The following is a 17,721-nucleotide window of genomic DNA, read 5'->3' as shown; positions in this document are numbered from 1 at the left end:
CTGCTGGAAGGACATGTGAGTCTGATCTGAAGAGCTGTATCTCATGCATTGGGACAGATGGAAACTCCACTAGCCTGGTTGCCTGCAATGCTTTGAACACATGTAAGTGTTATTCTCATGTAATCCTTGTTTTTTTTATAATTACCCTGTACATATTTGCAATTGTCTCTTTTGTAACATCTTTGTAAAATATTTTGATAAAACACTGCCTAAACGTTATGGAGTATAATAATTAATATACTAGATTCGTTCTCCTGTTCTAAAACGTACCCTGTCTCCTGAAGGGAATTACGCTACTGTTTTGGGTTAGCTTCGGACCCGTTTAATCGAAGCTGGTGGCAGCGATAGTGTGCAGGCTTTTGGGTGATGTTGTAGCGACAGCGGCGTTGATAATTATTGTTCCTGCCTGAGTGGGAGTAGTTATCGCGTCGCTGCAGCGTGCCCAATAGCCAGTACATAGCAGGCAGCCTGTCTGGCGACTAATTACCCAGGGTGCAGTACCTAATCTGACCTGAGAGTAAAGGGGCGCCAGAGAGCTGCAAGTGTTAAGTGGAACTGTAAGGTTAATATACATAAATCCCTGCAGTTCGTGGTATATTGAAGAGCAGTGGGATACCTAGAATAAGCCCCTGCTGTAAACTAAGAGGTCAATAGCCTTGTGTGTGTGGTTTCATCACATTGTTAGCAGTGGAGGGATAACTAAGATAAGCCCCCCTGCACATGTGATAGCCATCTGTTGGCCTAAAGTCACCCCGATCCGTGACGTAGGGGTGACGGTCACGGTGTGAATCGTGACAAATTGGTGGCAGCGGTCAGGGATTCCTGACAGGTGTTATCTAGGTGATCACCAATTGCTAGGTGCCAGGTGACCTCAGCACATAGCCGGGGTGTTATCTAGGTGGTCACCAATTGCTTGGTGCCAGGTGACCTCAGCACATAGCCGGGGTGTTATCTAGGTGGTCACCAATTGCTTGGTGCCAGGTGACCTCAGCATAGAGCCGGGTGTTATCTAGGTGTTCACCAAATGATGGGTGCCAGGTGACCTCAGCCCATAGCCAGGTGTTATCGAGGTGGTCACCAATTGCTGGGTGCCAGGTGACTTCAGCACATAGCCGGGTGTTATCTAGGTTGTCATCAATTGCTGGGTGCCAGTTGACCTCAGCAAATAGCCGGGGTGTTATCTAGGTGGTCACCAAATGATGGGTGCCAGGTGACCTCAGCACATAGCCGGGTGTTATCTAGGTGATCACCAATTGCTGGGTGCCAGGTGACCTCAGCCCATAGCCGGGTGTTATCTAGGTGGTCACCAATTGCTGGGTGCCAGGTGACCTCAGCATATAGCCGGGTGTTATCTAGGTGGTCACCAATTGCTGGGTGCCAGGTGACCTCAGCACATAGCCAGGTGTCATCTAGGTGTCACCAATTGCTGGGTGCCAGGTGACCTCAGCCCATAGCCGGGTGTTATCTAGGTGATCACCAATTGCTGGGTGCCAGGTGACCTCAGCCCATAGCCGGGTGTTATCTAGGTGGTCACCAATTGCTGGGTGCCAGGTGACCTCAGCATATAGCCGGGTGTTATCTAGGTGGTCACCAATTGCTGGGTGCCAGGTGACCTCAGCACATAGCCAGGTGTCATCTAGGTGTCACCAATTGCTGGGTGCCAGGTGACCTCAGCCCATAGCCGGGTGTTATCTAGGTGATCACCAATTGCTGGGTGCCAGGTGACCTCAGCATATAGCCAGGTGTTATCTAGGTGATCACCAATTGCTGGGTGCCAGGTGACCTCAGCCCATAGCCAGGTGTTATCTAGGTGGTCACCAATTGCTGGGTGCCAGGTGACCTCAGCCCATAGCCAGGTGTTATCTAGGTGATCACCAATTGCTGGGTGCCAGGTGACCTCAGCCCATAGCCAGGTGTTATCTAGGTGATCACCAATTGCTGGGTGCCAGGTGACCTCAGCCCATAGCCGGGTGTTATCTAGGTGGTCACCAATTGCTGGGTGCCAGGTGACCTCAGCCCATAGCCGGGTGTTATCTAGGTGTCACCAAATGATGGGTGCCAGGTGACCTCAGCCCATAGCCGGGTGTTATCTAGGTGTCACCAACTGATGGGTGCCAGGTGACCTTAGCCCATAGCCGGGTGTTATCTAGGTGTCACCAAATGATGGGTGCCAGGTGACCTCAGCCCATAGCCGGGTGTTATCTAGGTGTCACCAAATGATGGGTGCCAGGTGACCTCAGCCCATAGCCAGGTGTTATCTAGGTCATCACTCACCGGTCATGTGTCACCAATTGATGGGTGCCAGGTGACCTCAGCCCATAGCCGGGTGTTATCTAGGTGGTCACCAATTGCTGGGTGCCAGGTGACCTCTGCCCATAGCCAGGTGTTATCTAGGTGGTCACCAATTGATGGGTGCCAGGTGACCTCTGCCCATAGCCAGGTGTTATCTAGGTGGTCACCAATTGCTGGGTGCCAGGTGACTTCAGCCCATAGCCAGGTGTTATCTAGGTCATCACTCACCGGTCATGTGTCACCAATTGCTGGGTGCCAGGTGACCTCAGCCCATAGCCAGGTGTTATCTAGGTCATCACTCACCGGTCATGTGTCACCAATTGCTGTGTGCCAGGTGGGATACTAATGAGGGCACTTAGATAGTAAGAGAGGGCAGTAAAGTGACCCAACTAAAGTCAAGCTGAAGCTCTGCCTGAACTGTCTTCCTTTTCTTCTGGAGATGCCCACACCAGGCTTTGGTGCACCTACCTGAACATGGCAATGAGAAGGTTGAGTAGAAGAATGTTTGCCAGCAGCAGATACAGGCACATGAGTATGATGGTCAGCCACTCCGGGAACAGAGCTTTGCCATTTCCATCATTGTAAACACATTTGGGCAGGTCAGGGTCACTGCCATTTTGCGAACATTTTGTAGGATCAAAATTCAAACCTGAAAATAAAGTTACAGAGGTCATTGCATGTGCACTGCAGATGTCTCATCGTGTCCGTCAGACCCATCACTTACTGTCCACTTCAGATGGAATCTGGCCAAATAGGGTGAGATACGGACCGTAGATGACATTACGAAAGATCCAGTACAACCTTTCCTCATTGGTGGTCAGGATCGCCTGCTTGGCTACTCCATAGGCTACGATCCAAATGGCCAAAAGGAAGAGGAAGAAGAAAATGTCTTTTACCTGTCAGATAAATACGAGTGATTAAATGCGGCACATAGTCCACCAATGTAATAAACAGTGACCTTGGCAGATAACTCACCATTCGGCGGAGGATAATGATTTTTGGCCCTAGAACTTTGCTGACTGTGAATATATGCATGAAGCGAATGCAGAATATGGTGAAGTCCAGAGACAGGAACACACGACCCAAGTAGACAGTGCTTGTGCTGACCAATCTAGAAGAATAATGGATTCTCATGTGGTTATGTGTGTTCTCCACTCTCACGATGTTACAGGGTTTAGTGTTTCACTACCCTGAAACCACTCTGTGTGAATTTGCACTGTACACCTCACCTGCAGATCAACCCCACAATGAATAGTCCCAGGGAGACTGTGTCCACCTGGTTCCAGAACTCAGTGATATATTGGACAGATTTTAACATAAATCCACGCTGGTCTGGATCATAAAATAGCTGTAAAACAGGGAAAATCCAACTAAGGTGGTGAAAACTCAAGAATGGGACAGAAACATGAAGCTTGTGAGATGAGAAAAAACAGGATCCATTCAAAAATAGGACAGAAGAACCACCGTACATAAAGAGATGGGACAGAAGAACCACAGTCCATAAACAGATGGGACAAAAAAACCACAGTCCATAAAGAGGTTGGACAAAAGAACCACAGTCCATAAAAGACAGGACAAAAGAACCATAGTCCATAAAGAGATTGGACAGAAGAACCACAGTCCATAAAAGACAGGACAAAAGAACCATAGTCCATAAAGAGATTGGACAAAAGAACCACAGTCCATAAAAGACAGGACAAAAGAACCATAGTCCATAAAGAGATTGGACAAAAGAACCACAGTCCATAAAAGACAGGACAAAAGAACCATAGTCCATAAAGAGATTGGACAGAAGAACCCCAGTCCATAAAGAGATGGGACAAAAGAACCACAGTACAAATAGAGATGGGACAGAAGAACCACAGTCCATAAAAGACAGGACAAAAGAACCACAGTACAAAAAGAGATGGGACAGAACAACCACAGTCCATAAAAGACAGGACAAAAGAACCACAGTACAAAAAGAGATGGGACAGAAGAACCACAGTCCATAAAGAGAAGAGATAGAAGAGCCACAGTCCATAAAGAGATGGAACAGAAGAGCCACAGTCCATAAACAGATGGGATAAAAGAACCACAGTACGAAAAGAGATGGGACAGAAGTACCACAGTCCATAAAAGACAAGACAAAATAAATATAGTCCATAAAGAGATTGGACAAAAGAACCACAGTCCATAAAGAGATGGAACAGAAGAACCACAGTCCATAAAGAGAAGGGACAGAAGAACCACAGTCCATAAAGAGATGGGACAGAAGAACCACAGTCCATAAAGAGATGGGACAGAAGAACCACAGTCCATAAAGAGAAGAGATAGAAGAGCCACAGTCCATAAAGAGATGGAACAGAAGAGCCACAGTCCATAAACAGATGGGATAATAGAACCACAGTACGAAAAGAGATGGGACAGAAGTACCACAGTCCATAAAAGACAAGACAAAAGAAATATAGTCCATAAAGAGATTGGACAAAAGAACTACAGTCCATAAAGAGATGGAACAGAAGAACCACAGTCCATAAAGAGAAGGGACAGAAAAACCACAGTCCATAAAGAGATGGGACAGAAGAACCACAGTCCATAAAGAGATGGGACAGAAGAACCACAGTCCATAAAGAGAAGAGATAGAAGAGCCACAGTCCATAAAGAGATGGAACAGAAGAGCCACAGTCCATAAACAGATGGGATAAAAGAACCACAGTACGAAAAGAGATGGGACAGAAGTACCACAGTCCATAAAAGACAAGACAAAAGAAATATAGTCCATAAAGAGATTGGACAGAAGACCCACAGTCCATAAAGAGATGGGACAGAAGAACCACAGTCCATAAAGAGATGGGACAGAAGAACCACAGTCCATAAAGAGAAGAGATAGAAGAACCACAGTCCATAAAGAGAAGAGATAGAAGAGCCACAGTCCATAAAGAGATGGGACAAAAGAACCCCATAAGGAGATAGGACAGAAGAAAACCAATAGTCGATTAAAGTATAGGACGTAAGAACCACAGTCTATAAATAGTTGAGACAGAAGAAACTACAGTCCATAAAGAGACAGGACAGATGAAGAAAGAAGATTCATAAAGAGAATCACAGCACTTAAAGAGACATGACAGAAGAACCATAGTCCATAAAAACATGGGACAGAAGAACCACACAGTCCATAAAGAGATGGGACAGAAGAACCACATAAAGAGATAAGACCAAAGAACAACATACTATAAAAGACAGGACAGAAGAACCACAGTACATAAAGAGATGGGACAGAAGAACCACAGTCCATAAAGAGATAAGACCAAAGAACCATAGACTATAAAAGACAAGACAGAATAACCACAGTCCATAAAGAGACAGGACAAAATAACTACAGTCTATAAATACATGGGACAGAAGAACCACACAGTCCATAAAGAGATGGGACAGAAGAACCACATAAAGAGATGGGACAGGCCATAAAAAGACAGGACAAAAAACCATAGTCCATAAAGAGACAGGACAAAAGAACCGTAAGAGTCCATAAAGAGATAGGACAGAAAGAGAATTACAGCACATAAAGAGACCGGACAGAAGAAAGTACATAAAGAGATAGGACAGCAAAAGAAGAAAGTCCATAAAAAGATTGGCCAGAAGGAGAACCATAGTTTGCAAATAGATTTGACAGATGAAGAACCATAGTCCATATAGAAAAGACAGTAGGATAATCATAATCCATAAAACACAGGACAGAAGAATAACCACAGTCCATAACAAGACATAACAGGACAGAAAAATCTGTCCATATAATATGGGACAGAAGAACCACAGTCCATAAGAGATAGAACAGAAAGAGAACCACTGTCCATAAACAGACAGGACATAAGAAGTCCATAAGCAGATGGGACAGAAGAAAAAACATAGTCTAATAAAGGATAGGACATAAGAACCACAGTCTATAAATAGTTGGGACAGAAGACGAAAAATAGTCTATAAAGAGACAGAACAGTAGAAGAGCAAGGTCTATGAAGAGATGAGACAGGGGAACCACAGTTTCAAAAAAGATGGGACAGAAGAACCAGAGTTTGTAAAGAGATGGGGAAAAAAGAACCACAGTCCATAAAAAGACCATGTAGAATGAGAAACATAGACCATTAAGAGATGCGGCAGAAGAACAACAGTCCATAAATAGATGGGACAGAAGAATTATAGTCCATAATGAATTTGGACAGAAAAAACTATAGTCCATAAAGAGACAGGACAGACGAAGAGATGGAACAGAAGAAAAAACACAGACCATAAAGATATGGGACAGAAGATAAACCACCGTTCATGAAGAGATGGTGTCAGGAAATATGACGTAATGTCTTAATGTTCGATCGCACACTGAGCTCTGCTATATCCATTAGGGTTGCTGTTCTAAACACAAAGAGCTCTGCAGACACACAGCTGCATGGCCTCTCACTCAGCCTGTAGGTGATGACAGCCCTCCTTCGCCTGAGAAATAAGCAGCTTTTCTTCTTCTCACGCTGTCTGTGTAATTATAAACCACTCATCCCCCCTCCCTCTGGGCAGCAGAAAACCCGTTTTTTTTTCCAGCCATGGGTGTTCTGTTGTGTTTGAGGGTTAGTGACATAGGTGTGAAAATTACATATTTGGGATGTGCAACAAAGGGGCTACACACCAGTGCGTTTTCGAAGCTCAGCGCCTAGCAGAAATGGATTACTACTTAACCGGGTCACACAGCTACCCCATGTGTAGACTTAAATGGAAGCTAACCTCGTGAGAAGACATGTAATACTTTCGTCGCCACTCTAGAAGGTTCCCAGCGTATGCTATGACGGATATGAGTCTTAATAAAGTTCTGAGTCTCTTTGGAAAGGGAAGAATCCATGGCGCAGCCCACTCAGTGATGTCACGACCAGGGGGGTATAAGATAGTGGGAGCTCATTTTGCACTAGGTTTTGCCCAGGGAGCCAGCTAGGAGAGACTCTGTGATGCATTTTGATGTCACCCTCCCCATGCTGCATGGTCAGCCATGATATAAGACAAATGTAAGTTTATTGTCATCTTTAATCCCTTTTATTTTGTGATCATTCTTGTACATATATAATTATCTCATTTTGGTAATATCTTTTTATATACTTTTGTAAACACTGCCTAATCTCTTTGGAGTAAAAGCTATAATATTTACTAGTCTCATTCTCCTTGCTCTAAAGCGTACCTCTAGTGTCTTCTTTAGTAAATTACGCTACTGATTGGGTTGTATCCTTACCCGCTATTAGTCATAGGAATAGGAGCTGGTGGCAGCAGATCGTACGGAGCTTGTTTGGTAAAGCTGGCAGTAACGGAACGGGGTTATAAGTGTATTGCTCGGCTGCGCCTGGGAATAATTATATCACCATCACGGCAGCATGCCCAATAGCCAGTACATGAGCAGGCAGCTTTTCTGGCAACTAATTGTCTAAGGTGCAGTTCTCTGACTGACCTTAGGGTAAGAGGGGCGCCAGAGAGCTGCAAGTTCCAAAACGGAACTGGAAAGTGGGATATAAATAAATCCCTGCAGAACAAACTGGGGGCAACCAAACACCCCCGGTTCATGACAGATGGGTCAGAAGGAGAATCATAGTTTATAAAGAGATTTGACAGAGGAAGAACCATAGTCAATAAAAAGGACATGAAAAGAACCATAGTTCATAAAAAGATGGGACAGAAGTAGAACCAAGTTCATAAAGAGACAGGACAGAAGAACAACAACAGTCCATAACAAGAAAGGACAGAAGAATCAGTCCATACACATGGGACAGAAGAACCACAGTCCATAAGTGACACAAGCAGTTCATAAGGAGATGGGACAGAAGAAAAAACACAGTCCATTAAAGGATAGGCCATAAGAACCACAGTCCATAAAGAGATGGGACAAAAGAACCACAGTCAATAAAGAGACAGGGCAGAAAGAACCATAGCCCATTAAGAGATGAGACAGAAGAACCACAGTCCATTAAGTGATGGAACAGCAGAACCATAAGCCATAAATAGATGGGTAGAAGAAGAACCATAGTCCATAAAAAATGGGATAGAAGAAAAATTCAGTTCATAAACAGACAGAACAAAAGAAGAACCATTCTCCGTTACAAGAGGAGACAGAAAAATAACCACAGCCCATAAAGAGATGGGACAGAAGCAAAAAACATAGTCTATAAAGAGAGGGGGCATAAGAACTACAGTACATAAAGAGAAGGAACAGAAGGACAACCATAGCCTAAAACTAGAAGGGACAGATCATCCACATGGGACAGGAGGAGAATCATAGTCCATAAAGAGATGGGGCAGAAAATGAACCACAGCCCGTAAAGAGATGGAACAGAGAAGAAAAGCAGTATGTAAAGAGATTGGACAGAGGAACCACAGTCTATAAAGAGGTGGGACAGACGAAAAGTCCATAAAGAGATAGAACAGAAGAAGAACCAAACAAGGACCAACTTTCTACTACTCAGGCCGAATTTCAGGGTGGCCATATGTAGAAGGACAAGACCTGAACAAATGAATGCAGAGCGAAGGCATCAGCAGCATATTTGGGAAGAGCATGGTCTCCTCCTTATGTAGCAATAGGAAGGATGAAAACCTGCTTGTGGCATCGCTGACTTCTCAGCTTCTCCACATAAAACACTCAGGTGCCATGACCATATCTGTGGCAATATTCTCTAATATTTCATAATTGCACACTTGTGCACTGTACCTGCCGCAACTCCTCACACAAGATAGTAAACACCCAGGCATACAGTAAGTACTCCCTCCAGGATGGTGTTGTCTGGAAATCAATCATCAAGACATAAGCGAATAGCCAAAGGAAGCCGATGTACGACACCACATTGTAGTAGAACTTAACGACTGGAGCATTATAGAAAGACATGAGTTTCCAGAGACAGCTGTATGGTTTAGGCCTGCAGGAGATATCAGAATAAAAAAAATTCGATAAGTACAACTTCCATCTGGACTGAAACCAGGGATATTATATGGCCGGGTTGAGATCTCGAGCTTTGTATAGACAATCCTTAGACCTCGAGTATTGTACGGAAAGGCTGAGACCTCGAGCATTGTAGAGACAGGCTGAGACTTTGATCATTGTAGGGACAGAATGAGACCTCGAGCATTGTAGGGACGGGCTGAGACCTCGAGCATTATACGGACAGGCTGAGACCTCGAGCATTGTATGGACAGGCTGAAACCTCGACCATTGTATAGACAAGCTGAAACCTTGAGCATTGTAGGGAAAGGCTGAGATCTTGAATATTGTTTGGACTGGTTGAGATCTTGAGCATTGGTTGGACAGACTGAGACCTCGAGCATTTTATGGACAGGTGAAGACACTGAGCATTCTATGGACAGGCGAAGACCCCCTGAGCATTTAATGGACAGGAGGAAACCTCAAGCCTTGTGATGTAGACTGAGACCTTGAACATTGCATAGACTGACAGAGATCTCATGCATACAGACAGGTTGAGACCTCAAGCATTGAAAGGACAGGATGAGACCTAGAGCATTGTAGGGACAGGCTGAGACCTCGAGTACTGTACGGAAAGGCTGAGACCTCGAGCATTGTAGAAACAGGCTGAGACCTCGAGCATTGTACAGACAGGCTGAGACCTCAACTATTGTAGGGAAAGGCTGAGACCTCGAGCATTGTAGGGACTGTCTGAGACCACGAGCATTGAAGGGACAGGCTGAGACGTCGAGCATTGTAGGGACAGGCTGAGACCTCGAGCATTGTAGGGATAGGCTGAGATCTCAAGCACAGTAGGGACAGGCTGAGACCTCAAGGATTGTAGAAACAGGCTGAGACCGGGAGCATTGTAGGGACAGGCTGAGACCTCAAGCATTGTAGGGACAGGCTGAGTCCTCGAGCATTGTAGGGACAGGCTGAGTCCTCGAGCATTGTAGGGACAGGCTGAGATCTCGAGCATTATAGGTACACGCTGAGATCTCAAGCATTGTAGGGACAGGCTGAGACGAGACCTCGAACATTGTAGGGACAGGCTGAGACCTCGAGTATTGTATGGACTGGCTGAGATCTTGAACATTGGTTGGACAGACTGAGACTTCGAGCATTTTATGGACAGGTGAAAACCCCGAGCGTGTTATGGACAGGCGGAGACCTGAAGCCTTGTAGGTAGACTGAGACCTTGAACATTGTATGGACTGACAGAGATCTCAGGCTCAGGTTGAGACCTTGAGCATTGAAGGGACAGGCTGAGATCTTGAGCATTGTAGGGACAGGCTGAGACCTCGGGTATTGTACGGAAAGGCTGAGACCTCGAGCATTGTAGGGATAGGCTGAAACCTTGAGCACAGTAGTGAGAGGCTGAGACCTCGAGCATTGTAGAAAAAGGCTGAGACCTCGAGTATTCTATAGACAGGCTGAGACCTCAAACATTCTATGGACAGGCTGAGACCTCGAGCATTGAATGGACAGGATAAGATCTCGAGCATTGTAGAGATAGGCTGAGACCTCGAGCATTGAATGCACAGGATAAGATCTCGAGCATTGTAGAGATAGGCTGAGACCTCGAGCATTGAATGGACAGGATAAGATCTCGAGCATTGTAGAGATAGGCTGAGACCTCGAGCATTGTAGGGACAGCTGAAACCTTGCGCATTGTAGGGATAGCCTGAGACCTCGACAATTGTACGGACAGGATGGGACCTCAAGCATTGTATGGAAAGGGCTGAGAACTCGAGCATTGTGGAGACAGGCTGAAACCTCGAGAGTTGAAGGGACAGGCTGAGACCATGAGCATTGTGTGGACTGACAGAAATCTCTAGCATTGTACGGACAGACTGAGACCTTCAGTATTGTATGGATAGCCTGAGACCTCAAGCATTCTATGGACAGGCTGAGACCTCGAGTATTGTGTGGATAGCCTGAGACCTGAAGCATTGTATGGACAGGCTGAGACCTCGAGCATTCTATGGACAGGCTGAAACATCGAGAATTTTATGGACAGGTTGAGACTGTGAGCATTATAGTGAACGGCTGAGACTTCGAGCATTTTATGGACAGGCGAAGACCCCGAGCATTTTATGAACAGGCTCAGACCTCGAGCATTGTTGGGACAGTTTGTGACCATGAGCATTGTATGGACTGAGAGATCCAAGCATTGTACGGACAGCATGAGACCTTCAGTATTGTATGGATAGCCTGAGACCTCGAGCATTCTATGGACAGGCTGAGACCTCGAGCATTCTATGGACAGGCTGAGACCTTGAGCGTTGAAGGGACAGGCTGAGACCATGAGCATTGTGTGGACTGACAGAAATCTCTAGCATTGTACGGACAGGCTGAGACCTCGAGCATTGTAGGGACAGGCTGAGACTTCGAGGGTTGAAGGGACAGGCTGAGACCTCAAGCACTCTCGAGCATTCTATGGACAGGCTGAAACATGGAGAATTTTATGGACAGGTTGAAACCTCGAGCATTGTTTGGATAGGCCTAGACCAAAAGAATTGTACGGACAGGCTGAAACCTCAGGCAATATTTGGACAGACTGATGCTGCGGAAAGTATATAGCCAGCAGAAAATAAAATTCTATCCGATTTTGAAGAAGGATAATATGGTCTCTGCTGGATTTGTAGCCCGCAATACTTATGTTCTGATTGATTAGCCAATGGCCCCCTTATAGAAGTTGAAAAACACTGTCTGACATCAAAATGATCATCGTGGAGGCTAAAGGATAAGGGGCACAGGATGGTAACATGTATTATTCCATTTTTTAGTAGCATTCCTTGTGCTTTCCTCGGCACTCACCCCTGGTGGCGCTGTATACTGTTCTTCCTCTGTTCATGGCGACTTCTTGTGCTCTGACGCTCATTTGTGATCACTTCCACCCCAGAACGGTTGGACGCATAGCCTTTCCTGTAATGAGGATGAGGTGAGAATGCTGTATTATAACGGCCATCTGTATATCAGATAAGGGAATATTAAGGTTACATGCACCAGGCCCACCTGAATGTGATGAGGCCACTGTAGATGAGTGGGAAGAGTAACATACATAGCATGATCTGGATAAAACCATTGTCCAAGGACAATCCCCCCCACCACGTCTTAGTGAGGAACATCTGGTGGGAAGGAAAATAAAAACTTAGATCCACATTATAGATCGAAAAGCATCAAAAGCCCAACAAGACCCCAAAACACAAATATCACATATCCTCTGTATACACGTCAGTTGAGACCATCATAGACACCAAGTCACCCATATTTTCTGTATACACAGCAGGTGAGATCACCATAGACACCAGGTGAAATGTATCCTCTGTCCACCGCTGGTGAGACCACCAAAATATACTTCACAATTTGAAGACACCTTAGCTCTTTAGTGTTTTGCACCATTTTTGGTCCAGGTGAGGATCTACTATAAGGTTCAGGTCAATTCAAAATTCTGGAACAAAATGAATCCACCTGTCCACTCTGTTTTTAGGTAGTATGGATGGAGAATGCATTGTCCTTGGAGTCCTCCTCCATCCCATGTCCTCCCATTAATGGGTACAGAGGCCCCATCATCCTCCATTCCATGGTCTCCCATTAATGGGTACAGAGGCCCCATCATCCTCCATCCCATGTCCTCCCATTAATGGGTACAGAGGCCCCATCATCCTCCATTCCATGGTCTCACATTAATGGGTGCAGAGTTCCCATCATCCTCCATCCCATGTCCTCCCATTAATGGGTACAGAGGCCCCATCATCCTCCATTCCATGGTCTCACATTAATGGGTGCAGAGTTCCCATCATCCTCCATCCCATGTCCTCCCATTAATGGGTACAGAGGCCCCATCATCCTCCATTCCATGGTCTCCCATTAATGGGTACAGAGGCCCCATCATCCTCCATTCCATGGTCTCCCATTAATGGGTACAGAGTTCCCATCATCCTCCATTCCATGGTCTCACATTAATGGGTGCAGAGTTCCCATCATCCTCCATTCCATGGTCTCCCATTAATGGGTGCAGAGTTCCCATCATCCTCCATTCCATGGTCTCACATTAATGGGTGCAGAGTTCCCATCATCCTCCATCCCATGTCCTCCCATTAATGGGTACAGAGGCCCCATCATCCTCCATTCCATGGTCTCACATTAATGGGTGCAGAGTTCCTATCATCCTCCATCCCATGTCCTCCCATTAATGGGTACAGAGGCCCCATCATCCACCATTCCATGGTCTCCCATTAATGTGTGCAGAGTTCCTGTCATCCATTATCCCATGGTCTCCCATTAATGGGTGCAGAGTTCCTGTCATCCATTATCCCATGTTCTCCCCTTAATGAGTACAGAGGCCGTGTCATCCTTTATCCCATGTTTTCCTATTAATGAGTACAGAAGCCCTGTTACCTTCCTTCCAGTGTTTTCCCATTAATGGGTACAGTTATGCTCTGTCAGGAACGTGAGGTATTTGATTGTGTATTATCGCGCACACTGAGCTCTACTACATCCAAGAGCGGAGAACAGATACCCGCTGCAGATTCGACCCCCCTTCTTTTCTCTGCCTGCAACACAGTGGAATTCAAGCCACTCATTTCCCTGCTCCACAAGGAATGTCTTTGTTTGCCACTGTGAAGCTGAACGTAAAGAGTACAGAAAGCATGAGATTCTTTGTTCTATTAAAGTGATATATATGGGCACCGATCCGGGCTAGAGATATAAGAATTATATATTCCGGATTTCCATTGATAGATCGATATCTCACTGAAACCGCTAGCAGCTAAACGCAACGAGTGCAAAGAGTGGACTTCTCCTTAAGCGGGTCATGTAATTACTTTGTGTATACACTTGGAGGAATACCCATCATGTGGGGCACATCCTGATCATTGTGGCTTTCTTATACGAAGGTTCATACAGCAAGATATGCGTAAAAATGGCATTTCATACCGCTAAGAAAAGGGGAGGTTTCAGCCTCTAAGGCTACGTTCACACTAGCGTTGTGCGCCGCTGCGTCGGCGACGCAACGCACAACGCACGCAAAAACGCAGCAAAACGCACGCAAAAACGCTGCGTTTTGCGACGCATGCGTCGGTTTTTGCCGAAATTTGGACGCAAGAAAAATGCAACTTGTTGCGTTTTCTTGGTCCGACGCTAGCGGCAAAAAAGACGCATGCGTCGCACAACGCAACAAAAAAAACGCATGCGTCCCCCATGTTAAATATAGGGGCGCATGACGCCCGACGCAAACTAGCATAACGCTAGTGTGAACGTTACCTAAGTGAGGTCACCACAAGGGGAGTGCCTGGGTTTTGGGCTGGGAGATAATTTAGTAAGACAGCAGTCTTGCAGTGTCTTTTTTCCGGGGTCTAGCTGCTGTACAGATGTGTGATATGCATCTAGATGTAGCCCCTCCTCTTAACACGGCCAGCCATGATGATGCAATGACATAACGACCTGTAAGTGTTCTTTTCAATTTTAATCCCATTTTATTTGTAATTGTATTGTACATATGATTTGTCTCCTTAATAATATCTTTTTATACCTCTGTAAACACTGCCTACCTTTTTTGGAGTAAAATATAAAAGTACTAGCTTGTCTCTCCTTGTTCTATAATGAACTGTCGCATCCTCTGAAGTGAATTACGCTACTGATTTGGTTTGGCTCCGGACCCGTTAATACTTGGAAAATCGAAGCTGGTGGCAGCAGAATTTGTCCTGTGCGTTTGGGAGGCTTTGTATCGACGGCGGCGTTGATAATTATTGTTCCCGCCTGAGTGGGAGTAGTTATATCGCCCTCGCTGCTGTGTGCCCAATAGCCAGTACATAGCAGGCAGCCTCTCTGGTGACTAATTACCCTAGGTGCAGTACCCTGACTGACCTGAGGGTTAGGGGGCACCAAAGAGCTGCAAATTCCAAACCGGAACTGGGATATAGATAAATCCCCTTCAGGAAAGAACCAGGGGCGACCAAAAAACCCCGGTTCATGACAAATTGGTGTGAGTGGTGGGGATGATAAAGGTATCTTTCCCGTGAACCGTGACACATTGGTGGGATCCCTGACCTATCCGGCAGGATTCATGACATCATCCAATGTTCACCCATTAATCGGTACAGAGGCCCCGTCATCCTCCATCCCATGTTCTCCCATTAATGGGTACAAAGGCCCCATCATCATCCATCCCATGTTCTCCGATTAATCAGTACAGAGGCCGTCATCTTCCATTCTATCTTCTACCATTAATGGGTACAGAGGCCATGTCATCCTCTATCCCATGTTCTACCATTAATGGGTACAGATGCCCTGTCATCTTCCATCCCATGATCCCCATTAATGGATACAGAGGCCATGTCATCCTCTACCCCATGTTCTCCCGTTAATGGGTACAGAGGCCCCATAATCCTCCGTCTCATGTTCTCCCATAATTGGGTAAAGAGGTCCTGTCATCATCTATCCCATATTCTCACATTAATAGGTAGAGAGGTCATGTCATCTTCCATCCCATGTTCTTCCATTAATGGGTACAGAGGCCCCATCATCCTCCATCCCATATTCTTCCATTAATGGGTACAGAGGACCTGTCATCCTCCATCCCATGTTCTTCCATTAGGTTCGGTTTGGTTAGGTGAACGTCCCAATGTTCGCCAAACATGTTCACCGAATGGTTCATCGTACATTCCCGAACCCCATTGAATTCAATGGGAAGGCAAAACCAAACGCAAAGAGCACACCTTTGGGGGGGGAAGGGGGGGCAAAAAGCTGCCAAAACAGCTCAAATTAGGGGCATACACCAGGTAAAAGTGACATCAATTGACCCATCAATTGCATTATAAATGAATAATTATTTAAAAACTGACGTGTGTTCCCATATATTTTTGTTAATTAGCCAGGCAAAACGGAAAGCTGTGGGCTGAAACCCTTGGCTGTCAGCATGGGAAAGGCTAGTTGTTGAGAATAGAGGCGTCCCCATGTTGTGTTTTTAATTATTTAAATAAATAATTAAAAATGGTGTGGAATCCCCTTCTTCCCCATTTTCGACAACCAGCCAAGCTAAAGCAGACAGCTGGGGGCTTGTATTCTCAGGCTGCTAAAAGGCCATGGATATTGGCCCCCCAGGCTAAAATAGCAGCCAGAAGTCACCCAGACATGTGGCATCTATTAGATGCGCCAATTCTGGCTCTTTCAATGGCTCTTCCCACTTGCCCTGTTGTGGTGGCAAGTGAGGTTCATATTTGTGGGATTGATGTCACCTTTGTCCAGGATCTGCATCAGAGCGCAGCAGGCAGGATTTGCACCAGAATGAAGCATTCAGGATTTGCACCGGAGTGCAGCAAGGACAGGTATGCAACCTTACACAACTTAGACTGCAAAACAGGAAGGTTGCTCAGGCACCTCCGGAGTGGGGAGGAAGCAATGTATACATAATGTCCCACAGCTATTGGTTGGGGAGGAAATAGCAAGTGCATTCGCTGACCCTTTAAGAGGGTGGGAGTGAATGCGTGCGTGCCGTAAGGACATGGCTATAGTACCGGCTGAAAGCATGCAGAGCATGGGGAAGGGCAGAACTGACCGCAGCACAGGTGACTGAAGTGACAAGCCGGAGACCCTGCCCATCCGAGCAGGACTCTGCTGCGGTGCTAACAGAACCTCCCCTTTACGCTCCCTCCTCTTCAGGCCATTGAGGAATTTCTGGAGGAGAATCGGAGCGGGAATCTTCTCCTTCGGCTCCCAGGATCTCTCTTTGGGACCAAATCCCTTCCAGTCAATGAGAAAGAAGGTCTCGCCTTTCACCTTCTTCATGGCCAAGATGTTCTAAACCTCAAAAACATCATCAGAGGCTGTTGGCATGGGCATAGTAGTGGGTTCCTTGAAGAAGGGACTCAGGATGACTGGCTTTAGCAGATATATGTGGAAGAAATTTGGAATCTGTACAGAAGGAGGCAGCTTCAATTTATAGCAGACCTCGTTGATCCTCTTCAATACCTCGAAAGACCCGATAAAACAAGGACCTAACTTGAAAGAAGGAACCTTCAGCCGGACGTACTTGGACGAGAGCCAAACCTTGTCACCAGGACAAAAGCACGGAGGATCCAGATACCTTTTATCTGCATGTCGCTACATACAGGCCGAGGACGCTTCTAAAGTGGCTTTGGTGTCCTCCCACAACTTCACAAAATCCTTGGAGAGGACTGGGACATCAGAAGGAATCGTCACCGGGAGGGGAACCTCGGGTTGCCAACCGAACACAATGTAGAATGGAGATTCTCCCGTGGCTTCACCAAAGCGATTATTGTACGAGAACTCAGCCAAGAGAAGCAATTCCACCCAATCATTATGGTGGGCATTGACGTAGTGTCGCAGGCAATTGCCCAGGACCTGGTTGATACACTCCACTTGCCCATTGGACTGGGAGTGATAGGCTGATGAGAAATCCAAGGCGATATCCAGATGTTTACAGAGAGCTCGTCAGAATTTGGAAGTGAACG

At 46.0% G+C, this 17,721-nt stretch overlaps 1 protein-coding gene across 1 annotated transcript in view; it reads right to left on the bottom strand.

The window, feature by feature from the left end:
• The window catches only part of LOC138671448 (transient receptor potential cation channel subfamily M member 2-like), a 348,271-nt gene that overhangs the window by 123,926 nt on the left and 206,624 nt on the right, over positions 1 to 17,721 (bottom strand). The window contains exons 16-22 of the mRNA XM_069759624.1: positions 12,263 to 12,375; positions 12,065 to 12,172; positions 8,999 to 9,203; positions 3,522 to 3,640; positions 3,268 to 3,403; positions 3,017 to 3,188; positions 2,761 to 2,941 (exon numbers count right to left, since the gene is read on the bottom strand). Of these exons, the coding sequence (XP_069615725.1) occupies positions 2,761 to 2,941; positions 3,017 to 3,188; positions 3,268 to 3,403; positions 3,522 to 3,640; positions 8,999 to 9,203; positions 12,065 to 12,172; positions 12,263 to 12,375 (1,034 nt within the window). The remainder of the gene's footprint in view (positions 1 to 2,760; positions 2,942 to 3,016; positions 3,189 to 3,267; positions 3,404 to 3,521; positions 3,641 to 8,998; positions 9,204 to 12,064; positions 12,173 to 12,262; positions 12,376 to 17,721) is intronic.

This window comes from Ranitomeya imitator, chromosome 3 (genome assembly GCF_032444005.1).
Source record: "Ranitomeya imitator isolate aRanImi1 chromosome 3, aRanImi1.pri, whole genome shotgun sequence".
NCBI lineage: Eukaryota > Metazoa > Chordata > Amphibia > Anura > Dendrobatidae > Ranitomeya > Ranitomeya imitator.
The sequence above is the reverse complement of the archived record's forward strand: the minus strand, read 5'-3'. Positions and strand labels throughout refer to the sequence as shown.